Here is a 25,534-nt window from a genome sequence, read left to right as displayed (position 1 = left end):
GAGCTGGATTCTTGGTGTCCTGACCTACAACAGACAGCCTCCTGCTGGCGATGCTGCTTATGTGTGGTCATGTCGGAGGTGAGCAGGAGCAGGAAGCTTCTGACAATTAAATATTTAGTAAGAAAGTTCAGCTTTCACTGATCAGTGTTTTCCTTTAAATACTTACTTTTAGAAATCAGTTTCACTGGGCCTCTCTCTCAGATGCTATTTCCTGTTGCTATGGGAAAAAAAAAAGTCATCGTCCCGCCTCTCTCCCCCACAAGGACAGATCCCAAAAAGGGCAAAAAATGTCTATGGCAGCTAATTTAGCAATGGCATTCCAGATGCAAGAGTTCATTTTAGCAACACCAGAAGTAACCCACTAAAGCTGATGTTACCACTTGGAAGACATTTGTGCAAACTCACCCACAGTACCATGGATCTTAATGTTCCTTGGAAAATAATTCTGAAATCATTTGTTGAGTAATCAGTACAAATCTTATAATTAATGCAACAGTATGGTTACTTGATTTTTAGTTCTGAAGCAAGGGTTTTTTGTAAGGTAAGGAGGTGGGGATAAATATTGGTTTTCCAGGAGACTATAAATTAGGAATCATTGGTATGGAGGCAATTTTTTTATTCAGAGGTCATGTAAACTTTATGTAAGCTTTACATTTAAAGCATCATATTGACCTATACCTAGGACTGAAAATGCTCCCTTCTAGAGGTCAAAGACAATGCCCATCCCCAAGTTTTCCTTTGGAGATGCACACAGTACTAATTATGTATTCTGGTTTATAATTTGTATGCTAAGTGCTTTATAGACATATGAAGACAAGATCCCCACCATAAAAGCTGCCAATCTAGACAATGTACAAATATGGCCAAGGGAAGAATAAGATGCAACGACAGGTAAGTGAACTGTATAGCATGTTATATTAATTCTATTACAGTTTTATTGCAGGGAAAGATGAAAGATAATATGCCATTTAGAATTCTTCTGCATGGAGGTCTAGGGCTTGAAAGCTATCTGCAACTAGCCACTCCTTTAGCTGAAACTTCTAGATCATCACTAGAGGGAACATATTTACTCTCTATCTCATACAAAATATATTTTATTTACAATTTGTCACACATTGATGTAAAGAAAAGTCAACATAATGATTTTAAAGTTGACAGTCTTTATTTACAACCTTGTTGGCAAAAGGTGTAGGGAAAGTTTAAAACATTTTAAACAGAGGCCACCATAGCTGACGCCTTATCAACTCACGAATCCACATCTTTAGCATCCAGCTGAAGAAGTAAAGCATATCAATACCTACTGGAGCATGAACATCTTAATCTGTATCAGCTCCATTTAGAGTACATTGCTCAAATATTTTAGGCAGTTTCTAAATCAACTCAAAATTACTTATTAACAAATGCAGTTCTGGTGAAAAGGATGTTCATTTTGACTGTGTACTACACCTGGTAGTAATAAATCCACTTAACTCATTTATGCTTCCTACTTTTAGTTCAAAATTACATCTCATTTTCTGCAATGACAGCTCTCAATTCAATTATTAACTAATCTGAATATTTTACTATGAGATGTAGTCAAGAGTGGAGTAAAGGAAACTGAAGGAAAGTACTTCTGTTTTTTGATGTGCCCTCCAGAATCAGCTGGGGAAACCACAAACATTCTGTTTAAGAATTCTAGATGAAAAAATGATGTAGTCAGTTTTCACTTTGTAAGGTAGACTTCAATTTTCTTATTGCATTTGTTTGTTCATTCTTCTAAATCAAGAGTGTTTAATTCTTCTTCTAGTTCATCCAAGTCCTCTCCAGTAAAAAGATTTTCATCAACAGGAACTGCATCTATTACTCCATTTTCCTGTTCTCCTTCTGCCTCGTTTTCTTCTGAATCACTTTGCTCCCCATTCTCTATTCCACCTCCTGAAGCTTCACTTAATTTGTTATCTGAAAATAAAAACAATTCTTACGTCTATTAATGTTACAAATTCTTACAGTCAATCTATCAACATCAACTAGGGTCCATGCTTGAAGAATACACACCCATGTTTTGATGCTGCCATACAGCTATTCTACTACAACTTACATATGTGGCACCTACTAATGCAATTCATCCCACTGAACTCAACAGGACTACTTGTGTGCTTGCAGGACTGGGTTTTTAACAGTTGCAAGTGTACACAGGTGTGCGTAAATGCAAGAGATTTTTTTACAACTCCTGTCCTCACCAGCTGGTTCATACTATTAAGTTATTACTAGGGCTGTCGATTAATCACAGTTAACTCATGCAATTAACTCAAAAAAATTAATCATGATTAATCGCAGTTTTAAATCGCACTGTTAACAGAAATACCAATTGAAATTTATTAAATATTTTGGATGTTTTTCTATATTTTCATATATATTGTATTCTGTGTTGTAATTGAATCAGTGTATATTTTTATTACAAATATTTGCACTGTAAAAATGATAAACAAAAGAAATAGTATTTTTCCATTCACCTCATGCAAGTACTGTAGTGCAACCCCTTTGTCATGAAAGTGCAACTTATAAATATAGATATTTTGTTACATAATTACACTCCATAACAAAACAATGTAAAACTTCAGAGCCTACAAGTCCACTCAGTCCTACTTTTTGTTCAGCCAATCGCTAAGACAAACAAGTTTGTTTACATTTACAGGGGATAATACTGCCCTCTTCTTATTGACAATGTCACCAGAAAGCGATAACAGGCGTTCTCATGGCACTGTTGTAGCTGGCGTCGCAAGGTATTTACGTGCCAGGAATCCTAAACATTCATATGCCCCTTCATGCTTCAGCCACCATTCCAGAAGACATACTTCCATGCTGATGATGCTCAGTAAAAAAATAATGCATTAATTAAATTTGTGACTGAACTCCTTAGGGGACAATTTTATGTCCCCTGCTCTGTTTTACCTGCATTCTGCCATATATTTCATGATATAGCAGTCTCAGATGATGACCCAGCACATGCTGTTCATTTTAAGAACACCGTCATTGCAGATTTGACAAAACGCAAAGAAGGTACCAATGTAAGATTTCTGAAGATAGCTACAGCACTCGACCCAAGGTTTAAGAATCTGAAGTGCCCTCCAAAATCTAAGAGGGACAAGGTGTGGAGAACGTTTTCAGAAGTCTTAAAAGAGCAACATTCCAATGCAGAAACTACAGAACCTGAACCACCAAAAACAAAAATCAACCTTCTGCTGGTGGCATCTGACTCAGATAATGAAAATGAACATGCATCAGTCCACATTGCTTTGGATTGTTATTGAGCAGAATCTGTCATCAGCATGGACGCATGTCCCTTGCAATGGTGATTGAAGCATGAAGGGACATATGAAACTTTAGTGCATCTGGCACGTAAATATCTTGCAACAGCAGCTACAACAGTGCCATGAGAATGCCTATTCTCACTTTCAGGTGACATTGTAAACAAGAAGCGGGCAGCATTATCTCCTGGAAATGTAAACAGACTTGTTTGTCTGAGCAATTGGCTGAACAAGAAGTAGGACAGGATGGACTTGCAGGCTCTAAAATTTTACATTGTTCTATTTTTGAGTGCAGGTTTTTGTACATAATTCTACGTTTGTAAGTTCAACTTTCATGAAAAAGAAATTGCACTACAGTACTTGTATTAGGTGAATTGAAAAATACTATTCCTTGTTTTTTTACAGTGCAAATACTTGTAATCAAAAATAAAGTGAGCACTGTACACTTTGTGTTCTGTGTTGTAACTGAAATCAATATATTTGAAAATGTAGAAAACATCAAAAAAGTATTTAAATAAATGGTATTGTATTATTAACAGCACTATTAATCACAATTAATTTTTTTAATCACTTGACAGCCCTTGTTATTACTATTATTCAATGCTGTATTTAAAGTCCAGAAAGGTCAATCAGGATCAGACTTTTATTTGGTAGCTGCTGTACAAATACATAGTAAGATGAAGTACTTGCCGTAAAAAGTTAGCTAACAAGTTTAAGGTAAACTTACAGATTTTGGAGTCATCATTCATTCACTTATTTACTAAAACAGGAAAGTGTAAAGAAAGGTGTTTCCTTTCCCAGTTTCAAGACATAATTTTTAAGTGATTTAAAAGTTAAACAAATACTGTAGTAGAAATGACTGTAAATATTAACTAGAGGTCAAAAGACAGGGCATTTATTTAATTAAAAACAAACAAACAAAAAAACCTGCCTACAGCAGTTCCTTTCCCCTATACTAGAAAATATAGTTCTTCTGTATTTTCAGAACACAATGTGAAGCAGCATTAAGATACTATGGAATAAGCACTATACAAATCTATCAAACATTTCTTCACAGCCTCTCTCTTTGTGGGTATTGGAAAACCTTTAACATTACTTCAATGTACTGTATCTGTTAACTTAGTTATGTCTAAACAGTGAACTTACCATCTTTTTCCACTGAAGTGTATGTGCTGAATCGCTCGAGACTAGCCACAGTAATACCAGTCTCATCTACATCCTTTGGGACATACAGGTTCAAGTCTACATCATTTATCCTCACAAGATCTTCAACCTGAAAAACAAAGTTATTTTCTTTGCATTAATCATTACTTTCCTGCAACTGATTTGTTAATTTTACATTTGACATCAACTTTTCTTTCTGCAGGTTTTATTTTGTTCAGTCTAAGTAACAGCAAACTAAAAAGGGCGCCTACTATTTAAGTACTAGCCAAGCTTCTCAAATTTAATCATTATTACTTTTTTTATGGAAGCCTATCAAAACCAAAAAGTTAAGCCTCTAAATTTTAAATGGTTACCAGCAATATGAGGTAGTTAAAGAGAGTTAATATTTACTTCTTTACCTCATCTTCACTTGATCCTTGAATATAATTAGTGTCGTCTGCTTCTTCATCATCGGCATCAACCAACTCCGGCCGGAACTCAAATACTTCACGTCCGCTGATCTATCCACGGGGAAGCAAGTAAGACATATTCAAACAACACTAAATGTTATCTGTACTGCAATTTAGAGAATAAAAGAAAATACACACGGCTTAATTTCAGGCCAGCTACCTCATTATAAAGTGTATTTCACTCTTTCCTCTTACAAGTAGTAGTATTTGAGTGGAGAACATACCACCAGTGCTTTGCCAGCTTTAAAATCTGCTTTCCTCCGTTCCATATCTTGTTCAGCCTTGTCAATCTTTTCTTGTCTTTTTCTTTTCTTCCATGCAAGAAAAGACTCTAAGGTGATTTTGGTAATGTTTGGTCCTAAGGCAGCACGCTGTGCAATAAAGGCATTAGCTTTAATCAATCTTTGTGAACACAATTATCTACAATACAATAGGGCAAGTTTTTCTTCACAAATTAAGAAACTGTCTCTTAAAATCATTCCCTCTTAAGATTTTTCTGTACATTAGAAATACTTAATGAGATTTTTCTTTTGACTTTCTTACTAATAATAAACATGCATTCATGCAGTCAAATTTGAGATTGTTCGACTCAAAGAAAAGTTTCAATAGGCTACATCCAAATCTATTCTACTAGTATAGGTAACCTGGCAATATTTAAGAAATGATGGTTATGTGCAACCTTAAAATATCAACGGTATGAACTAAAGGTGTCACTTTCAACGGCAACACTTGTCCTGGCTTTAGAAGAGATATTATTAAAAAATTCCCAAGTTCCTTTTAAACAATAAGCACAAACACCACTAGATTTTTCTTCTGGTTTCAATCTTTTCAACTCCCTGATTTTGTCTACCAGCTTAAGACAAAAAAAACACACACACAGAAACCCAGTCTTCAATAGTGCCTACTATTCTCAGAAGCTGCATTTCAGTATTACAAGTCAAAATTCTGACCTAAAACATTGCTGCCCTCTAGAGGTAAATATTCAGTTAAACTTTACTTTGTATTCTTATCTGGTGAATAAACTGGAGAAATTAACAGTTTCAAAAGAAAGACTTGATTATTTTCAAAGAATCACTGAGTATATTTCACTCTAACGCCCAAGTGGATACAAACATCAGTGAGTACCATTTTTTTTTTTTTTTACTCTGTTGCTAGAAGAAAAGGAGTACTTGTGGCACCTTAGAGACTAACCAATTTATTTGAGCATGAGCTTTCGTGAGCTACAGCTCACTTCATCGGATGCATACCGCACGGTATGCATCTGATGAAGTGAGCTGTAGCTCACGAAAGCTCATGCTCAAATAAATTGGTTAGTCTCTAAGGTGCCACAAGTACTCCTTTTCTTTTTGCAAAGACAGACTAACACGGCTGTTACTCTGAATTTTGAACATGTGCCTCTTTTCAGAGTACTTTGTTAAAAATAACTAAACCATATAATATTCAGGCTTGAATGACTGAGTTAGCTATTACCTTACCTCTCTTTCTATTAGATCTTCTAAAGAAACTTCATCTTCTTTTTCCTCCTTCTTTTTGTCTTTTTTTAGTACAAAGCCAGGAGGGAGAGCATGGCGGTACATACAGTTGTCTCCTCCACCAGGACAAACCCAAAACCAGCCATATTTGTTGTTTTCGATAGCATCAAGAAAATACTTGCAGACCTGTATTAAGCAACAGTGGTTATTACCCCTGAATCCTACCTTCTCCTCCCCAGCTACCTACACTGGTAAAGTGAGTTTGTCACATTAACTCAGGAACAGTATTACAACAATGGTCAGTAAATCACAGCTAGTCATATTACATTTCTGAGCTACCATTCAAACAGAAGTCCCAAGAAGAAATATTTTTGAATGTATTTAGACTAAAGAACAATGGACAAATGTCAAAAGAGTACAACTGATTAATGTATTTAAATAAAAAACTACATTTAAAGTTTTCAGCAGCTTTTTCTGTTAAGGCTTCTCAAATTTGGGGGAACAGATGGCTTGATTGTCTAGTGGTATAAATCCAGTATCTCTGTGTGAAGCGAGTTGGTCAGGTCTTCTAGATTTTAATTTTAATTTAAAAAGAGGCCATGGTTTTGTATGTTTTTGGCAGTTTCACACTGATACAACAAGAATGTAATGAGAATGGAGACTATACTCTATGACCCTTTCAACCTTGGAGGTTGTCCGTTCCAGGTCAAGTTTTGAAGCACACTAAAGGGACAGCACGCATTCTTGCTGCAGTCGTACACCCATCTCTACACAGAACACTTTAGTTGCCAGAGCTGTGAATCTGGCAACTTTAACAAGCAATGTATTAATTTTACTATAGATCCCAAGCTGTTCTTTCACATTTCACTTCCAACTGTGTCATGAGTAATATTTAGTTATTGTGAAATAACACAGCATGAATACAACTACCATTTTCTTGTATTTTTAGTTTGTATGGATAACAATGTGGAATTAAAAGAGTGAAAAACACAAAGGTATAAAATATTAAAGATTTAAACTGATGCTAGTTAAGGCAAGATAAAATTAAGGTCCCAATTTAAAATATCCCATAGTTTTGGAGCCCTAAATACTAGAAAATCCCTTCTAATTAGTGATTTTTTTTAGACTTAGCATTACAAAAAAGATTAAACTGTATGCACTGATGTAGGACACTCATGGTTAGAATATTTCTTTGTTCCCATCTATTAATCTATTAGCATCTTAGGTTCACAATCAAAAAGGTAAGATGTGCAAGAGAATCAATCACATAAGTAATCCTATTGGCATATGTAACTATGAACACTTAAATCTTGAATGTGGGTAGTCAAATTACATCCAGTAATGTACCAGGATTACTCTTCATACTGTTTATGAAATCATTTCTATCTTAGAAAAAGATGCTTCTCATACCCAAATATGCACATAAAAGTATATATTTATAATTATAAAAGAGCCTTGCTTATTTCAGAAATATGTCAAGATGATAGAATAATGCAAGTCAACCTTTATCCTCAAAAAGCCTTTATAATATTCAAATAAAGATTTCAAGATATTCTAGTAGAAAAATCCAGTACCTTTCCAAATTTAATTCTCTCTAATGATAGCTAATAACTACTGCAACTCAATTAAAGAAAAGGACATACTATTTGAGTTTTGGGTTTTTTCTTTTCCGCCTCACCATGCTTCTTGTTCACCACCTCTTCCAGCTTTTTCTCATCCCAATTATCCATTGTATCTAGATATAAATAGTAAAAAAGTTGGTTTCACTTACATCTCAAATTATAACTAAAATACCAAACCTCACAATCAAACTGCTTTGGATTCTGCAGTTTAACTGCAGTAAAGGAAAAGCAATACTGTCAAGTTTAGGTTCTTAATTATGATTTTAATAAAGAGGATTTTCAAAGCCTCACATGCTTTTATTTATTCGTAAAAAGTACTTTAAAACTTCTTCTTTGAGAGCATTTTAAAGAATTTACACCTCTTCCTCCACATAAACTCATGTTTCCAAAAAAAGGAAACATGGAATAGTAGGTGGGATGGTGCCCAGGAAGGAGGTAGGGGGAAGACAGCTCAAACAAACACATGAGTAGGAGAAGATAGGCTGACAGATATAAGTCAAGGTAGGAAGTTCTTTATCATCTTTGGTGATACAGAAGAAGCAGCTATTAAAGAAAAGAGGCTGTGAAGGGTTGGAACACTAACAAGAGCAATGAAGCCATATGTGTTGTCCTGGTGCACCACTTCAGTGTGTCAAAAGGTTAAAACATTACCCAGCAGGAATGGCATACAACATTGTGTTAGTGCATGACAACCACAAAAGAAAATTGACCTGTCTTAGTGTAGCTCTCTAACCCATGCTGAGCAAAAGTGCAAAGCCAAACAACACTCTATTTTTGACTGATCAGTGCTGATGGGGAATGAAGCCACAGACAGAAGCTTCCCAAGCAACCTGAATTTAAAATACTGTTCAAACACATTATGCTACTACTAATAGCATATGTGCAAAAAACATAATAAGTTGCAGTTCATTTGCTTTTTCTAAAGCCTGGGTATTTTTAGAAGCAATTGGAAACTAAAAGGAGCCAATTCTAGATGACTTGCCACCTCTATATTGTAAATATTCTACACCACCAGAGTTTAAGGACTGCTGCCCTGTAGCGCATTGTCTTTATTATACTAATCCATCAAAATAGGGACTAGAACAAATTCTCTTGCAGGTAAGAAGTTGAGTGATTTTTCTTTTTTAAGTCAGCTCAATATTATTTGTATTACCAACCTCCTAGAAGTCCCAGCCATAGGCCACGACCTGATTGTGCTACGCATTGTATAAACAGAACAAGAAGACTATTCCTGGTCCAAAGAGCTTATGAACTTATTATTAGAACTTTGGCACCTGTAAAGTATGTTGGCAGTTATTTTCCAGAAAGAACATACCTTTTTCAAGATCTTCATCTCTTGCATCAATGTAAACACTGCGTTTTTCACACTTTCTCTCCAAAGACAAATCATGAGAAAACTTGCACTTATCTCCTTTAGTACACTGTCCTTGCTTGAAGAAAGCACAAACTACTGATTTGGGATCTGCACCTGTGTCATATGAAATTTAGTATTTTAGTATGGTTTCCAGGCAAAACACTAAGTCGCATTTAAAATGATTTTCCACATTTTTTTTCAAAAAGCATTAAACGCAACATTTCAGTTTTTAAACACCAAACAGTAGAGCATAGAAATTCAAAGTTAATTTAAAAAAAACCTGGAAGTTATTCACAATACAATTACCATCACTAACTTCTCTCAGTCTGCTTCAATACCACTACCAAGCTGCTGTCTTTCATGTACGTATGCTTCCGTACCTACTTTGTTGTTAGGTTTGTTTTAAATGTCCAAATTTAAAGGCATTTTGATATTAAGAAAATCTGGCATCAATGTGTGGCTTAAGTAATGCATGTGACCTACTCTTAGCTTATTACAATAGGTACTAATTCAAGAATCAAATTCACTTTATAACTATCAACTGGGTTAATCAAGTTTCTTGTACTTAATTCCAATATTGATTCATAAGCCATGATATTTTCAGTGGCAACCAGCTAGCTCCAGTGCAACATAGTTAATGGAAATATCAAACATTTACACAGGCACTGAACCACTGCTATGGGATGTATTACTATAGCAATGAAACTATTAGGATTTAGTCTTAATGAGGCAGTGATGTTCATGGTTAGGGTGGGGTACTGAGAGTCAGGCAAAAAAAAAAGTACGATTTGGCCAATGATCTGATCTGACACCTGAGGGCTAGTCTACATTATACAGGCTCTGCTGATAGTTACATTGGCACATTACATTATAGCTCTACTGGCAGATTCCCCTAGTCCAGGTGCAGTATATGCCAACAGAAGAAGTTCTTCCTGGTGGTATATTACCACCAGCTCCCCAAACAAAATTAGCTATGCAAACAGAAGCACTCTTGTTGGCGTGTCTGTATGTACACTGCGGTTTTGGCTGGCATAGCTAGGTCAGATAAAGGGTGTGGTTTTTCTCACACCCGTGACCGACACAGCTATGCTGAGAAAACTTTGTAGTATAGATCTAGCCTAACACACAACAACCATGACTGTTTTCCCACTCTGTAAAATGGGGATAATGCTAATTTAAAGTGTTCCTTACTTACATAAATAAAATAATCAAATTGTTATACTTTTACAAAGAAATAGACACCACTGAACAGTAAAGGGCAGCACACAGAAAATGAAAACTATATGCAAGGCCCCTGGAGCAGGGAGTCCACAACTGGCATGGAGCCTGTAAAACCAGTTCACTGCAGCCTCTGGCACAGGAACAGTTTCAGAGAAGGACAGTGTTAGAGTGAGTGTACTACACTCTAGCAATCTCCAGGGCAGAGAATTGGGGAACCGCAACTGGTTCTAACAGCCCTCCACCCCCAACTCTACTGTACCAGTAAAAACTGGATGCAGCACAGAATCTGCTCCTGCAGCCTGCCAATGTTGACGAAGAAATCTTCATTGAAATCAGAGCAGATTTCCGTACTCAGATCAATGACATTATGACCTCACAAATGGTTAGCATTAAAAGGTCACATAATATAACCCTTCATATCCATTTTAGTTTTATTTGTTAACAGAACGGAATTTTTAAAATAAAAAAGTTAGAACTGCTTGCTTATAGATAGGAAAACTGACATTTTAAATATTTTTTTTAATGTGAACTATATAAAATACAAACAGAATTAGCTACAAACTAAAATGTTACATTACTCTTAGTTTACCTTTACTAATTTTCTGGGCAGCAACTACAGGTTTGAAGAGTTCATTTAGTTCCTGTAATTCTTTCTTCTTATCATCCTTCTTTAATTTCTTGTCACCTTCAGCCTGAGCAGCCTATAATAATCCCAGATTTGAAGTGATTGGTAAAGGATATTTAGAACCGTGACATTATTCACAATCTGTGCACTACAGCTTCAAAGATAACATAGCATGCAATATTAATTATATGTCATATAGAACGACAGTCACTGATTTAGGAGGTGTCAGCATTATTCTTTTCCTAATATTTCCTTGTATTAATGGCCAGGGTGCACTAGCTAGCAAATGTCAGGAAGAGCTAAAATACATTTCAAACCAAAGAGAGGAAAGAAATTAACAGCTAACATTTTACAAGGGCTAAGATATATTAATATGATTGAAGGACCCTTTTCTATTTTTGTTCCACATTTATGGAATAGGAAATCAGGAAATAAGTGTCATTGCTGGCACAGGACAGCCATCTTCTAGCAGGACTCTAGCAAACATAAACTGTCACAGTAGAGGAATAACTGAATTAAAGACCCAGCACCAACACTGAGCCCAGTTACTCTTGCCCAAAATCCACAAAGGTAGAGACTCTACTATTAAAACCCTAAAATTTATGTTTTCGTCTTTCCTTTTATGTGTATCCACAGCAGCCAGCCAGGAAGTTTGGCTTTGAAAGTGGTCTTATTCATCTACATCACCTAGCCAATATTTTATTTTATTGTTTGCAGTTCTTCAGCATTACAGTGTTCTGTTAATAACTGATGGTGTACATGGCAGGAAAGCTTAGTTTCATTTCAACTGTGTGTGAGGAAGAGACAATGTATAAAGTAGAAAGGGAAAACTATTTCTATGACTACAAGGAAGACATTGTGAACCTGCCTCCTCCTTCTAGTAGTTTAAAAATCAAGCCTCATCATCATTAGTCACTGTTACTTAAGCTGGTAGGAAAAAAGACCTTACCCCAATACCTGGACCAGTACAGAAGAACGAAGACATGGGAAAATAGCACGTACAATTAATTAGTTTTAATATGCCTGATTCTCCTCCCAAAGTTGTTAATGGGACTTTATACCTAATGGCCCAGTCAGAACTGAAGTCATTGGTAAACAGTCATTTGAAAGAATCCTTCTCTCTTTTTCAATATATTGTCATTCAGGCTCTGCAGTCTGGATACTTCTAGGCAGGGGCCTAATTTGATGCAATGTAGAATTAAAAGCAGACTCCCCTCTTCCCTAAATGATGCACGAGATTTCTAACTTTCACAATAGTTATAAAGGTAAATTGATCCTGGGCTAACAGTCAACCTAAAAAAGATGCTAAATTATCTTTACAATTTTGATTTCTAATGACATTCAATCTAGAAAAGCCTATTTCAGTCCTACTTTGCATCTGATGGATGAAATGGCACCTCCACACTTGTCAACTATAATAAAAACCAATATGTTTAGTGATTTACTCTTTGGAATTACACACACTTATTAGAGTACCTTTGTTACACCTCTAGGGTTAGAGCTGAAGTTGTTTCTTAGCTCGACAGCACTTCCATTTGTACCTCAAGACATGCCTGTCTTTGACTCTTGAGGATTATTCACAGAGGTATGGCCTTGGGAGGTACAGCACTGTATTAGGATTAGATGTTGAAAGTTCTCTTCCTGGACTTCTAGGTTTCCTGGCTGTTTGGGGAGAAAAGTTTCAACATCTAATCCTAATACAATGATGTACCTCACAAGTCCGTAAGACATACAAGGATATACCTTGCCCAGTTTCCATTTTTTGTTGAGAGGAATTCTTCTCTTTTGCACACAGCATTGTCAAAAAGCAGCAACTGAGCGAAATCAACAGAAGCCTGGTCAGTTTTACAATTGCTATTCAGTGGTGGGCAGCTGTGAAACTCAGACGAACCAAAAAAGAATTTCACAGGGCTCTACAGATGATCCTAGCTAGCGACCTGCGCCTCATGCTGCAGAGAAAGACAAAAAACCCAAGGTGTCTGACAATCTGACCTGGGGAAAATTCCTTTCTGACCCCACGTATGGCAATCAGCTAGACCCTGGTCTTGTGAGTAAGACCCACCCAGACACCCGAGAAAAGAATTCTCAGTACCATCACATAGCAGCCTACCTTCCCATGCCGTGTCCCATCTCCGGCAGTGGCCTAAAACCACAGAAATCTCTGGCTGGAAGAGACCTCAAGAGGTCAGGACCCTTCCCCTGAGGCAGGACCATACCTAGCAGGTGTTTGTCCAACCTGTTCTTAAAAACCTTCCATTACCTCCCTTGGAAGCCTATTCCAGTGCTTAACGATCCTTACAGTTAGAAAGTTTTTCCTAATATCTAACCTAAATCTCCCCTGCTAGAGATTAAGTCCACTATTTCTTGTCCTACCTTCAGTGGACCTGGAGAACAATTGATCAATATCCTCTTTATAACAACCCTTAACTTACTTGAAGTCTTATCAGGTCTTTTTTTCTCAAGACTAAATATACCCAGGTTTTTGGTTTTTTTTTTTAAAACTCTTCCTCATAGGTCAGTTTTTTAAAACCTATCATTTTTGTTGCTCTCCTCTGAAATCTTCAGTTTGTCTATATTTCTCAAAGAGTGACGCCCCCAACTGGACACAAAGCTCCACCTGAAGCCTCATCTGCAGCGAGTAGAGTGGGACAGTTACATTCTGTGTCTTACTTACAACACCCTTATTATTACATCCCAGAATGATATTAGCCTTCTTCACAATTGCACCACATTGTTGCTTCATATTCAATTTGTGATCCACTATTACTGCCACACATTTGCTACTTAACCTCCACTCCCTAGCCAGTATTACTGCCTAGCCACCTCTGATGTTTTAGCCCTTAGAATGGAATGGAGGGAAAAGACTGCCTTCCTGACCCGTATAGGTGAAAAAGAGCCACTTTGTTTCACTTTTGTTTATAATTAGGTGGTAGTTATTTACCTTCAGGTTTCACACACTAGCGCAATAATACAATATTTGGATTAAAAGCATTTCATAGGAATGTTTGCTAATCCTGTTATCATTGAAAAGCTTTTTAAATATGGAAACATCTTCACTAGTTTACAGGTTTTATTAAAAATGTACATTAAAAAATTATAGATTTGGAACTATGTTATCCTTTAACTAGATAAACATTAACTTAACAATAATGACAAAGAGCATTAGTGTCTGACAATTAAATAGCTATTATTTTTAAAAAAAATTTAAACCAACTGAATAAATTAAAATTGTGCTAGCCAAAGTAATAAATCTTATCTCAACAACATCTCATTACAAGTCTATGAGAGACATTATGATTGATAAGAGATAATTACAAATTCAGTGCTTACCTGTCTTGGATTTTGTTGACCAAATTTAACTTGATGAGTCACAGCCTTGATAAACTTCTGCTGTTTTGCTCCTTTCTTATTCTTTAGACCAAATGTTTTGTCCTAAATTAGAAGAGATTTGTATAAGTGATGCTTCAGCTACTGGACATTCTATGAAAAGTTCAATTTAAGTTACAACAAAAATGTACTGTTCCTCTCAACTTATCAATACCATTCCCACCCTTGATTTCCCCAAAGCTACTTTGATCTGAGGAACAGAATGGGCAATATTTAGTCTTGCATTTGGCAAAGATTGAAGGTCTTATATCAAATTAAACACTAGCTCTTAAATTAAAATAGATTTTTTTCAATTTAAACAAGCCATGTTATTTCTCAAAGGTAGCATATAACATTCTGAAATTACAGTTAATTCTTTTTTAGTCAAGAAAGAGCAAGAAGAGTATTCAAAGATTTAATTAAAACTAATTAAAAAACCCTATGGCTGTAACTTCCAGTTCAGTAAGTGTTATTTAGTTTTTGAATGATGTAATCTGGTCATAACATCAATAATGAGGTAAAAGTCTATATTTAAATATAGAAGGCCTGCATGGAGACAGAATTAAAAGAATAAAAAAAAACCATGATAAAATAAAAGATACCTCAACAAGGATTTGGTAAATTAAATAATCTATCCCAACAGGTAGTTATGATTGACTGAACCAATAACATGATGCAGCAGTTGTAAAATGAAGAGAATACAAGCTTACATTCTATCTGTTAAACTCAGTTTACCATCCGAGTTGCGTGTCATTTTGAGACTCAGCTCCAAAACAACTCGTAATCCTTTATTTTCCCTTTGGAGATTTCTGTACTAACTGAAGTCAATTTTACAGATCTGTAAAACCTATAGGGCTTTTCATTTAAAAAGAGGTTAGCTTGCATTACTCACAACTTTAACTTTGACTTGTGGAACAATATTATTCCCAAGTAAAGTTCAACGGGTAACACAAAATAAAGAAAGACATTGTCTATTCCAGTGGTTCTCAACCCACGGGCCATTTACGGTCCAATCAGCACACGGCTGCGGCCCATGTGACATCCTCAGGGCCATACATGTTTATTATATATTTATATTTATATATATAGTGTGTGTGTGGAGGCAGCCCACAGAACATAGAAAGCTGCATATATGGCCCACAATGTTCACAAGATTGAGGAACACTGGTCTATTCTATTGAGAATGATAGAACAGAAAATAGACTAGAGGAGTATTTAAAACACAATACTTTCTGGGACCACCAGTTTCAAGTTTTGGGCTGCAGAAAAAGGCTTCCCAGTTAAATGCACTAAGCTATGGGAAAGACAGAAACTGCGTATGTGACCTTAAAATGGACTTGGAGGGTCTGCTGATTTTTTTTGGTGAAAGCCATTCCATGGCATTTTTGTAAGAGCAACAGTTGCCCTAGGGTGTCCAACCAAAAGCGTCTCCCCGTTACTGCTGCTTTCTGTTATGGCAAGGTGTGCTTGTCACTTGCCTCCCCCAGAGGTGCTGAACCAAAGGGTCCTCCAAATTAAATCAATGTCTTCAAATTATCTGAATATTTGTGCCCCAAAATTTTGTAGGACAGCAAAATATCCATGTAATCCTTTCTTGTCCTGCATTCTTTTAACAGTTTTCCTTTCCATTGCTGTAGTTCCTCTGCCCACCCATCTTCCTCATGTGCCAATGTAAGACACCATTAAAGTAGTATTTTACGAAGTTTCACACTATAACAGCATCTGTTGAAGAAAAGGCACCCGCTTTCGATGTGTTCAATCCAAAAAGTTGCTGAGTATCCCCCATTCCATGGAAAAAAGTGTCTGCTCACACTCCTTTGCAGCAATTTTTCTCCCTACATTTTCAGTTTGTTTATGGAGGGAAGAGCTTCTATCTCAGTTCCATTCAAATTTTATATAAAACCTGACAACTCCCTTTACACTCCTATCTGCAGCAGTGTATTTTTCTGTGACAGCAACGTCTATTTAAAGCCTATCTTTGGCTTTGATTTAATTCTATTTATTAGAAGCAGAAAAATATTTTATTGCTAGTCACTGAAATAAAAAAAAAAAAGTCACCCAATGATAACATCTTGGTTAACACAATTTGGGAAATGTTAATAAAGAAAAACACCTATCAAAATAACCAAAATTTAAGTAAATTAGAAATTGGTTACTTTTTATTGAAACCACTAAAAAATAGTGCCAGCACTCAAGCTCACAAAGTTTTACATACTAATTAACTATCAATAATAATAATAGATTGGTGAGTTTTTGGTGTATATTTCTAATAATTTGTTGCTTTGCAATGAACGTACAGCTTTTAAATACAACAAACGTAAGGCCTGGTCTACACTATAAAGTTAGGTCGACGTAAAGCAGCTTATGTTGACCTAACTCCATAAGCGTCTACACTAAAACGTCACTCCCACCGATGTAAGTCGCCCACTATGTTGACTTAGGTCATGTCTACACTAGCACTTATGTTGGCAAAACTTTTATCATTCAGGGTGTAAAAAAAACAAACACAGCCCTGAGCATCGTGTGCACAGCGCTATGTCAGTGGGAGATGCTCTCCTGCAAACATAAAACCAGCTCAACGAGCAGTGGTAGCTATTATGTTCTCTCCTGTTGGCATAATGCGACTACCCAAGCGCTCTTGCAGCGGTACAGCTGTACCACTGTAAGCTTGTAAGTGTAGACACTGCGTTACTTACATCATCTGTTGGCTATCAGCCCCACAAGGGCCTGACAGCTAGGACCTCCCAGTGGTGGGGCTCCAGCTGTCAGCCCTGCAGTGAGGGGCTCCAGTTGTCAGTGCCCCCCAATGCCCCAGAGAATTAAGTCAGTGGAAGCACTCCTGGTGAGGATCCACACAGCTGACAGAAGGAATACAGTATGGATGTCGACTTAATTTTGTAGTACAGACATGCCCTAACTTATGAAAAAAGACTGATTCACATGTGGCATTATTGCCTCATTTTATATAATGAATGTCCCTTAAATACACCATTACTTTACATGTATTATCGTGTTTGTGATCTCATTTGAAATGTCAAAGATAACTTATATGTTTTTTCAACTACAAAATAAGAATCTTTGCGGACTAGAACTCTTCTATAACAGAGTTCAGCCAGAACATTACTAATTCAGCAACCAGCACTCCAAGATAATCATTACAATCTAAAGCAGTTTAAGGAGTGTAATAAAAAAGAACAATTGCATGAGGGTAGTTTGTAGCATTATATTTAAAAGGAAAATTGTTAAGGTAGGTAGATCCCAAATCTAACGTACCCGACCCATCTCCAGTCAGTTTGCTTAGATATTTAATTCTCTACTTATGCTCTTTCATTTCCCCCAAAAAGTCATATTTTCAGCATTTCAGAAGATATTCATTCACAAGGAAGCCCAATGACAAATGAAGCTGTGTAATGTTACAAGTGTTATTAAATAAAATTATAAACACTGAAATTTCTTAACAGTCAAGAATAGCTTTATGAATGACAGACATTGTTAGAGGACCAAGAGAGCACAAAATGTCACTACCTAATAATCTTTAATTTATTCAGCCTAGATTTGCGAAATAAGTATTTACCCCCTGGCTATTACATCAGTTGACATTATGCCCTGCCACAAGAGACGACAGGCCAAGTTTTGAATTGAGATCCACGTACAGAGTGATTTGATTTGACTGGCATTGCAGACATACATCTGAAAGAGCTGAGCCCTGAAAGCTTTCTAACACCTGTGCTCTAATGTGTCAGAATAAAAACTTTGACCAACCCATCCTCAGGCTGAAAATAACCGACCCTGGTCTATTTACGGGATCCAATGAAAAGAGCAGTTAAAGGGCCACGGACGAGCCAGGACGCGTTAGCAGATGTGACTGGTGCCTTGGAAGAGGAAGGGCGGCAGAGTCCCCCCAGAGACGCCTCCACAGCCGGTGGCAGCATCTTCTACACTTTTGTTTTTAAGCTTGTTGATTTAAAAACATTTTCATTAAGTTGTTTCAACAGCAGTGGCCGCCCAGTAGCCATTTCTCCGGGGGGAGGAGAGGAAAGAGCGAGACCAGCTCCGTTTCTACGGCAAGCTAAGGTTGATGGTTTAAGGCTCCCCCAGACGGCGAGGGGTAGGACAAGCAGGTGGCGGGGAAGAAGAGAGGGGGAAGGAGGAGGGTGACGGGGCCGGATCGGGGCCGAGGAGTAGGGACGGGGACTACGGGGTGCGGTGGGCAGCAGGGGCCGGCGGAATACGAAGGCGACGCGGGGACACACCGGAGGCGTGGCGTGGGAGAGACGGTTATGGACTCCCTGTTCCCCCTCCCTAAGCTACGGCTCCGCTCTCCCCATCCCATCGCGCCTGTGAGGCGCCTCAGAGGGCCTGGCCACCCCGGCTCCTGCCGCTGCCGCCTCCCGGGCCCCCCTCCTCACCTCGATGATCTTCTCCTTCTTTTTCTGGTCCGCCTTCTTATTGGGCCCCGCCGCAGGTGGCGGTTTCTTGGGGGGCATCTCGGGAAAGGGGGGCAAGCCCCTGTCCGCGCTCGCTCGGGTCCTCTCAGCGCCGCGGCCGGAAAGCGCACGGGGACCGACGGGCCGTAGCGCAAAGCCAAGCAATGAAAAAGCAAAGGAAGGATTCCGTTTACGACAGGCCGTCAACGACCACTGCCCCGAGGCGCTCTGCGGAAGCGGTTGCGCGCGCAATCTGAGGTGGGGAAGAGCGTACAAAGATACGTCCCACGAGCGAAAAATCCCAACGATGCCGGAATCACGTGACCGGGGTGAGGCGCGGTTGCCCTGGCCGGCTCCCTCCCCCACGGCTGAGGGAACGGTCAGTGGTCACGCGGGGCGGGACGGAGCCTCGCGCTCTCAGCCGCGGTCCCATGGCGGAAGGAGCAGGTTCCCTGCGCCCCGCCCTTCCCAGCCAGTGCAGCCGGCGTGGGGCCGCGGGCCGCTCGGGGCCTCCCCGTTCCGCCGGCGCTCCTCGGCCGAGCCCTTACTGCAGGTCGGGGACGTGCCTGCGCCGCCCTCCCTTGCGGCCTCGTGCTGACTGCCCCGGGAGCTGGCGTCTTGCGAGGGCGCTGGTGTGGAGCTGCCGCCAGCCCAAACCGGCCTGGCCTGGGAGCCCAGGTGTGTGACCTGTAACACGGCGGGGCAGGACTCCGGCCCACGGTGCTATTCCAGCGACGTATGACACCCCCCCCCCCCGCGGCCCCCGCGCCTTCCCCCTCAGTCAGTAATATGCGTTTTCCCTACTCAGCTGCCTAAATGTACAGTGATTTACAGCAAATTCAGCTATCCGGTGGCGTACCTAACGCCTCTCCCCGAAGACAGCCCTGCTGGTGCTTTTGGAAGAAGTGCATATTAAGGAGAGAGGTGGACAGAGGGTCCCATTTGTGAGGGGATGTAGAGAAAAGAGGATGGAGACCTGACTGGGGGGCTGGGAGACAAAGCAGCAGTGAGGCATGTGGCCTGGATTGGCTGGGGAATGAAGGGTGATAATAGATTGAAGGGTGGCAATTTTGCAACAGAAAAGCTTCAAAACAGACTCCAAAGAGAAACTGCTGAGCTTGAATTAATATGCAAACTAGATACCATTAAGAAAAGGAGTACTTGTGGCACCTTAGAGACTAACCAATTTATCTGAGCATGAGCTGTAGCTCACGAAAGCTCATTCTCAAATAAATTGGTTAGTCTCTAAGGTGTCACAAGTACTCCTTTTCTTTTTGCGAATACAGACTAACACGGCTGTTACTTGGATACCATTAACTTGGGTTTGAACAGAGACTGGGAGTGGCTGGGTCATTACACATATTGAATCTATTTCCCTATGTTAAGTATCCTCACACCCTCTTGTCAACTGTCTAAATGGGCCATGTTGATTATCACTAAAGTTTTTTTTTCTCCTTCTGATAATAGTTCATCTTAAATAATTAGCCTCTTACAGTTCGTATGGTAATTTCCACCTTCTCTGTATGTGTATATATATATCTTCTTACTGTCTGTTCCATTCTGTGCATGGGATGAAGTGGGCTGCAGCCCACGAAAGCTTATGCTCAAATAAATTTGTTAGTCTCTAAGGTGCCACAAGTACTTCTGTTCTTTTTGCAGATACAGACGAACACTGCTCTATTCTAAAACAGACCTAGATAGTTCTGAATGTGGGCAAAGCTTAAATTTGAGATAGAGGGGCATGGGAGCCCAGCCAGGGATTTGGAGTGGGGCTGTACATGATCAGGCTAAAGCAAATGCTTTTTCTTTTTCTGATGCTATTTTGGATCGTTTCAAGGGGCATGAGCAAAATTGTGGGAGGCCAAAGAGAAAAATATAGGAATCAAAGTGGGAAGTAGAATAATAGAACTGGACCTCGAGAGGTCATCTAGTCCAGTCTCCAGCACTCGTGGCAGGACTAAGTATTATGAGACCATTCCTGATAGGCATTTGTCTAACCTGCTCTTAAAAATACCAGTGATGGAAATCACACAACCTGCCTAGGCAATTTATTCTAGTGCTTAACAAAATAGTCAGCATCTGGGCAAAAAGTTTTGTGGTGGAAATAAAGAGCTTCAGTGGAGTTACATGAGGGGTGAATATGGCCCAGTTACTTGCATTTTAACTAACTTGATTCTGTAATCAACTAACTTGACTTACTTGAATTTAACTAACTTGATTCTGTAATTCTGTAATAATGATTGTTTTCAGAGTAACAGCTGTGTTAGTCTGCCTTTGCAAAAAGAAAAGGAGTACTTGTGGCACCTTAGAGACTAACCAATTTATTTGAGCATGAGCTTTCGTGAGCTACAGCTCACTTCATCGGATGCATACCGTGGAAACTTCATCAAGTTGGGCCATTTCCAGCACAAATCCAGGTTTTCTCACCCTCCGCCCCCCACACACAAACTCACTCTCCTGCTGGTGGTAGCCCATCCAAAGTGACCACTCTCTTCACAATGTGTATGATAATCAAGGTGGAAATAATTTGTGCAGGAAATGGCCCACCTTGATTATCATACACATTGTGAAGAGAGTAGTCACTTTGGATGGGCTATTACCAGTAGGAGAGTGAGTTTGTGTGTGTGGGGGTGGGGGGGGGGGAGGGGGCGGAGGGTGAGAGAACCTGGATTTGTGCTGGAAATGGCCCAACTTGATGATCACTTTAGATAAGCTATTACCAGCAGGACAGTGGGGTGGGAGGGGGTATTGTTTCATGGTCTCTGTGTGTATATAATGTCTACTGCAGTTTCCATGGTATGCATCCGATGAAGTGAGCTGTAGCTCATGAAAGCTCATGCTCAAATAAATTGGTTAGTCTCTAAGGTGCCACAAGTACTCCTTTTCTTTTTAATAATGATTGTATGTATATATAAGTTGCTTTGGTCCTTTTAACAATTACTTCCATTAATTTACCATGAAAGGGACAACCAGGGCCAAAGGGGGAGAGAATTTCAAAGGCACAAATGCAGTTAGGCACGTAACCCCAATGTTACCATTATGTGATATTATCTCAATTCTCACATAATTGATGTTTTTAAAGCCTGAGCTCTTAAAGTCAAATATTAGGGTTGCATTTTTTTACTAGCTCTAATACAGACTTCCTCTGTAACCTTAATCAAAGTCACTTAATTTTACTATGCTTTAATTCCCTCATGAGTACAATGGATATAATAAAACGTAATGTGAGTCTTTCTTAATTATTAATTGTATTTCCTGGTTATATCGGAAACTAGAAGTACATGTGCTAAAATATCAAACCAGTTAAAGAGGCTACTCTGATGGTGTGTTGGGCCTGACCAAAAGCAAAACGTAATGGCAATCGGGAGCCTGCTCTCAGAAGATTTCCAGCGTATACAGATTTGCAAGTGTGGGAGGTTCTGATAAAGGTCCACATTGTGGAGGATGCTTTCCTAAACAAAACTAAATTTCAGATCTTTTGAGATTTGCCTTATTACTTGCACTTGCTTCCAGACTCATTTGAGTATATTTGTCGTCATCTGCATAATTGGAAAGGTTACCAATTTAAGACTAATTTACTTTTACAGATGCTAGGACAATACTGATTTTATATAATGGAAATCACTTGCTTAAATTACTAAAAAAGCTAGGTTGTACTGTGAGCCAAATCTGTTGGGTGACATTCAGTATGACACCTCTGAGAAATCAAAAACATGAAACTTTTCTATTAAGATTCCAAAATGAGCAGAACAGGAGCAGCAAGGTAATTCATATGCAAATGTGGTAATTGCTTGGATACAAAAGTTCAATTTTGCTATGAAATTTTCAATGTTGGGTTTTTTTAAGTTGGAGAATCCATAGGAAATGAGTCAGTTTGTGTTGAGAGTAAAAGTGATGACTATCTCAGGGTAAGAAACTATTACTGCTTAAGGAATCCTTGCCTTATATAATAAAATTAAATTTAATTTAGTGCTCATGAAAGTAACTGAAGACAATGGAAGGCGTCAAATTTATGTGCAGAGTAGGTACAGCTCCAGCAATAACCATCAATGCTATCCCCACCACTGGGTCTGATTGTCTTCTTGCAATAGGTTTAGAATAGTACAGTTCCACTGATTTTAGAGTCATTATTTCTATTTTAGATTGGTTTATGTAAGGGGGTATTAGTCCAATTGTATTCCAACCATTTATGGGATGAGTGTTTTAGATACTCTTTGCTAATACTGCCAACAAACATGTCGGTTACTGCCATTTATTATGGTAGTTTTGTTATTTGGAATTTTGATCAATTTGCACTCACGCATATAGCATCTTTCAGTGCTCTCTGTTCTCACAATACTCATGTGAGCGTTAAGTATGAATATCTGTATTTTACAGGTAAAGGTCTAGAGCATCCCCTCTCAAGGAATAACCTTCAGGAGGTAGGCTGGGGGAGGAGTATCTTCTCATATTGCTCTCCGTTCAGCTAATGTTGTTCTCACAATACATACTAGAGCTTCCTCTGATGGCCCACTGATGTTACTTCCTGAAAATCACTTTGATGTAATAGTGATAGATATCCAGTAGCTTGCTTCAAGCATCTGAAGTCCAGAAAGTGTACCCTGTCTGGGGGTTGCTTCTTTAGAAGAAACTGGGATTCCATTATGGCTTATAGATACAGCCATAATGGTGGTGTTTCTGGAGAGCAGCAAGATGTAGCTGGGTTTTCCTTTGTTCTTTAACTGTCAAATCAGGATGCTGGTTCACCAAATGGCTGAAGAATATAGGCTATGAGTACATAAGCACTAGGGAACAGGGAGAGAGATACATCAGCAATCAACTCATGTCTGGGAAATACTGATGCCAGTGGGCAAAATCAACCCCACAAATGTCAGAGCCTTCAAAAAGAGGCTCTTGCCCCTGGCAAGAAGGGAGGAAGCAGCATGAGATTTGAAAATGCTGCACCTGGAGAGAATGCAAAAAGAAAAACTAACAGGAAGAGTGGGTGAGAGAGAATCGGGAGCTAAACATGTACCCACAAGAAATAGCAGGGAAGAAACACAAAAGGAAAGGCTGCGATTAAAATGACCTGACAATGCAGCTGAGGAGGATACTGATATCCTGATTTCTGCTATGTTGGCAGCTACCAGAGAAGTTCAATGCCGGAGAAGCTGCCTGTCCCACAGATGTCTCCATTCTCTACTTTCACCTTCAGTGGGATTCGTTTGATGATGAAGAACGGGCATAGCTATCCATCAAGACTGTAGTCTCCAAGTCCTATAGCTTTAGTTGCTTTTTGTGAGGTTCTAGATAGCCAGAGTGGATAGAAACCCCCCTCCAGACTCTCAATCATATATCCATTCATTCATCTACTCATTGTCTAGAGGGAGGAGAATTAATTCACAATACAGAGATTTTTCTGGGGGAAAAAGAGACCATATTGAGGAGAAAAAAACAAGACTACACAAAGTAAGCCGAATACTCCATTGAAAAATGTCATCTACTATTTAGTTATATATAATCTTGTTTCAGATTTAGTTTGGTTAATAAAATTTAAACTTAGAGCTGTTGAGTATGTACAGTACCATAGTTAGCAACTTAAGTTTCCAACAGACTCATGGAGAATATACTGTGGGTAAAACTGATTGATCAAAATTTCTTAACTCCTGAGTCAGCAGAACACTTAAGAATGTTAGTAATCCCACTGACTTTGGTAAGGCTCATTTGCTTAAAGTTAAGCAAATGTGTAAGTGCATTGTTGAATGGGGACTTTAACCTATATATATATTATTTGCATTATATTCACCCTTATATAGCTTGGGACGCTACATTACATAGATACAATGATTTTCTAATGTATGCCTGCACTAATAACACAATCTCCAAAAATAAAACTGTAATCTCTGCCTTCAAAACCCAGCAAAGAACTTAATCAAGGACTGGATAGTAATACAGGTTAAAAAAACCCTATCTTCCTCATGGTCCAGTGTGGTATAAGGATAACAGAACAAGTCCTCTGATGTGCTCTTGACGTAATTTGTGTTAGATATCTAACCAAAGAAGCAATCCCCCGCCCCACCACAAAAAAAAAAAAAAAAAAAAAATGCTTCCGTGGAATGCTATTAACCTCATCCGGATCCTCCAAAACACTTAAAAACACTCCCTTCTAACAATTGACCTACTTAACAATATTTACTTACTCTAAACATTGATTAGTAAACCAAGCAAATCTTAGCTTCCTCTCCAATAATATAATCAACAAATTCATACTTTGTCTATCAGGCAACACGTCTGCTGTATGTTTTGATTTTTTTTATTTTCAGTGCTGTAGGAACAAAACCTGGATGGAATCACTAAACAGACATGCCGCCAGTTATATAACAAAATTGGTTTGTAGTAAAAGAAAACAGGTTACTAAACAACGTGTAACCAAACAAAAAATATTTTGAATTAAGATAGACTTCTCTTGAGAAGAAAACCAGCTGCCATGCTGCAGTCAGAGATGAATTTTCCAGATGTTAATCTTTTTCCCACGTAGTGTTGGCAGTTTTCCAACAAAACTGATTTT

At 38.6% G+C, this 25,534-nt stretch overlaps 1 protein-coding gene across 1 annotated transcript; it reads right to left on the bottom strand.

The window, feature by feature from the left end:
• Window positions 1-1,140: 1,140 nt before the first annotated feature.
• On the bottom strand, window positions 1,141-19,171 carry ZC3H15 (zinc finger CCCH-type containing 15). The gene is made up of 10 exons (XM_077829936.1): window positions 18,970-19,171; window positions 14,525-14,626; window positions 11,159-11,270; window positions 9,310-9,462; window positions 8,016-8,107; window positions 6,376-6,558; window positions 5,125-5,271; window positions 4,850-4,951; window positions 4,434-4,560; window positions 1,141-1,938 (listed from the first exon to the last, which is right to left on the bottom strand). Exons 1-10 carry the CDS (start codon window positions 19,045-19,047, stop codon window positions 1,748-1,750), a joined length of 1,287 nt encoding a protein of 428 aa, XP_077686062.1. The 5' UTR covers window positions 19,048-19,171; the 3' UTR covers window positions 1,141-1,747.
• Window positions 19,172-25,534: the final 6,363 nt, after the last annotated feature.

This window comes from Eretmochelys imbricata, chromosome 11, assembly GCF_965152235.1.
Source record: "Eretmochelys imbricata isolate rEreImb1 chromosome 11, rEreImb1.hap1, whole genome shotgun sequence".
Lineage (NCBI taxonomy): Eukaryota > Metazoa > Chordata > Testudines > Cheloniidae > Eretmochelys > Eretmochelys imbricata.
This window is presented reverse-complemented; position numbering and strand designations above follow the sequence as displayed.

Excerpts from the sequence above, each read along its gene's own strand:
- ZC3H15 (XM_077829936.1), bottom strand. The coding sequence starts at position 19,047 with ATGCCCCCCAAGAAACCGCCACCTGCGGCGGGGCCCAATAAGAAGGCG. Across the intron at positions 14,627-18,969 it reads AGAAGGAGAAGATCATCGAG|GACAAAACATTTGGTCTAAA; the intron begins GTGAGGAGGGGG and ends CTTCTAATTTAG. Across the intron at positions 11,271-14,524 it reads GTCAACAAAATCCAAGACAG|GCTGCTCAGGCTGAAGGTGA; the intron begins GTAAGCACTGAA and ends GGATTATTATAG.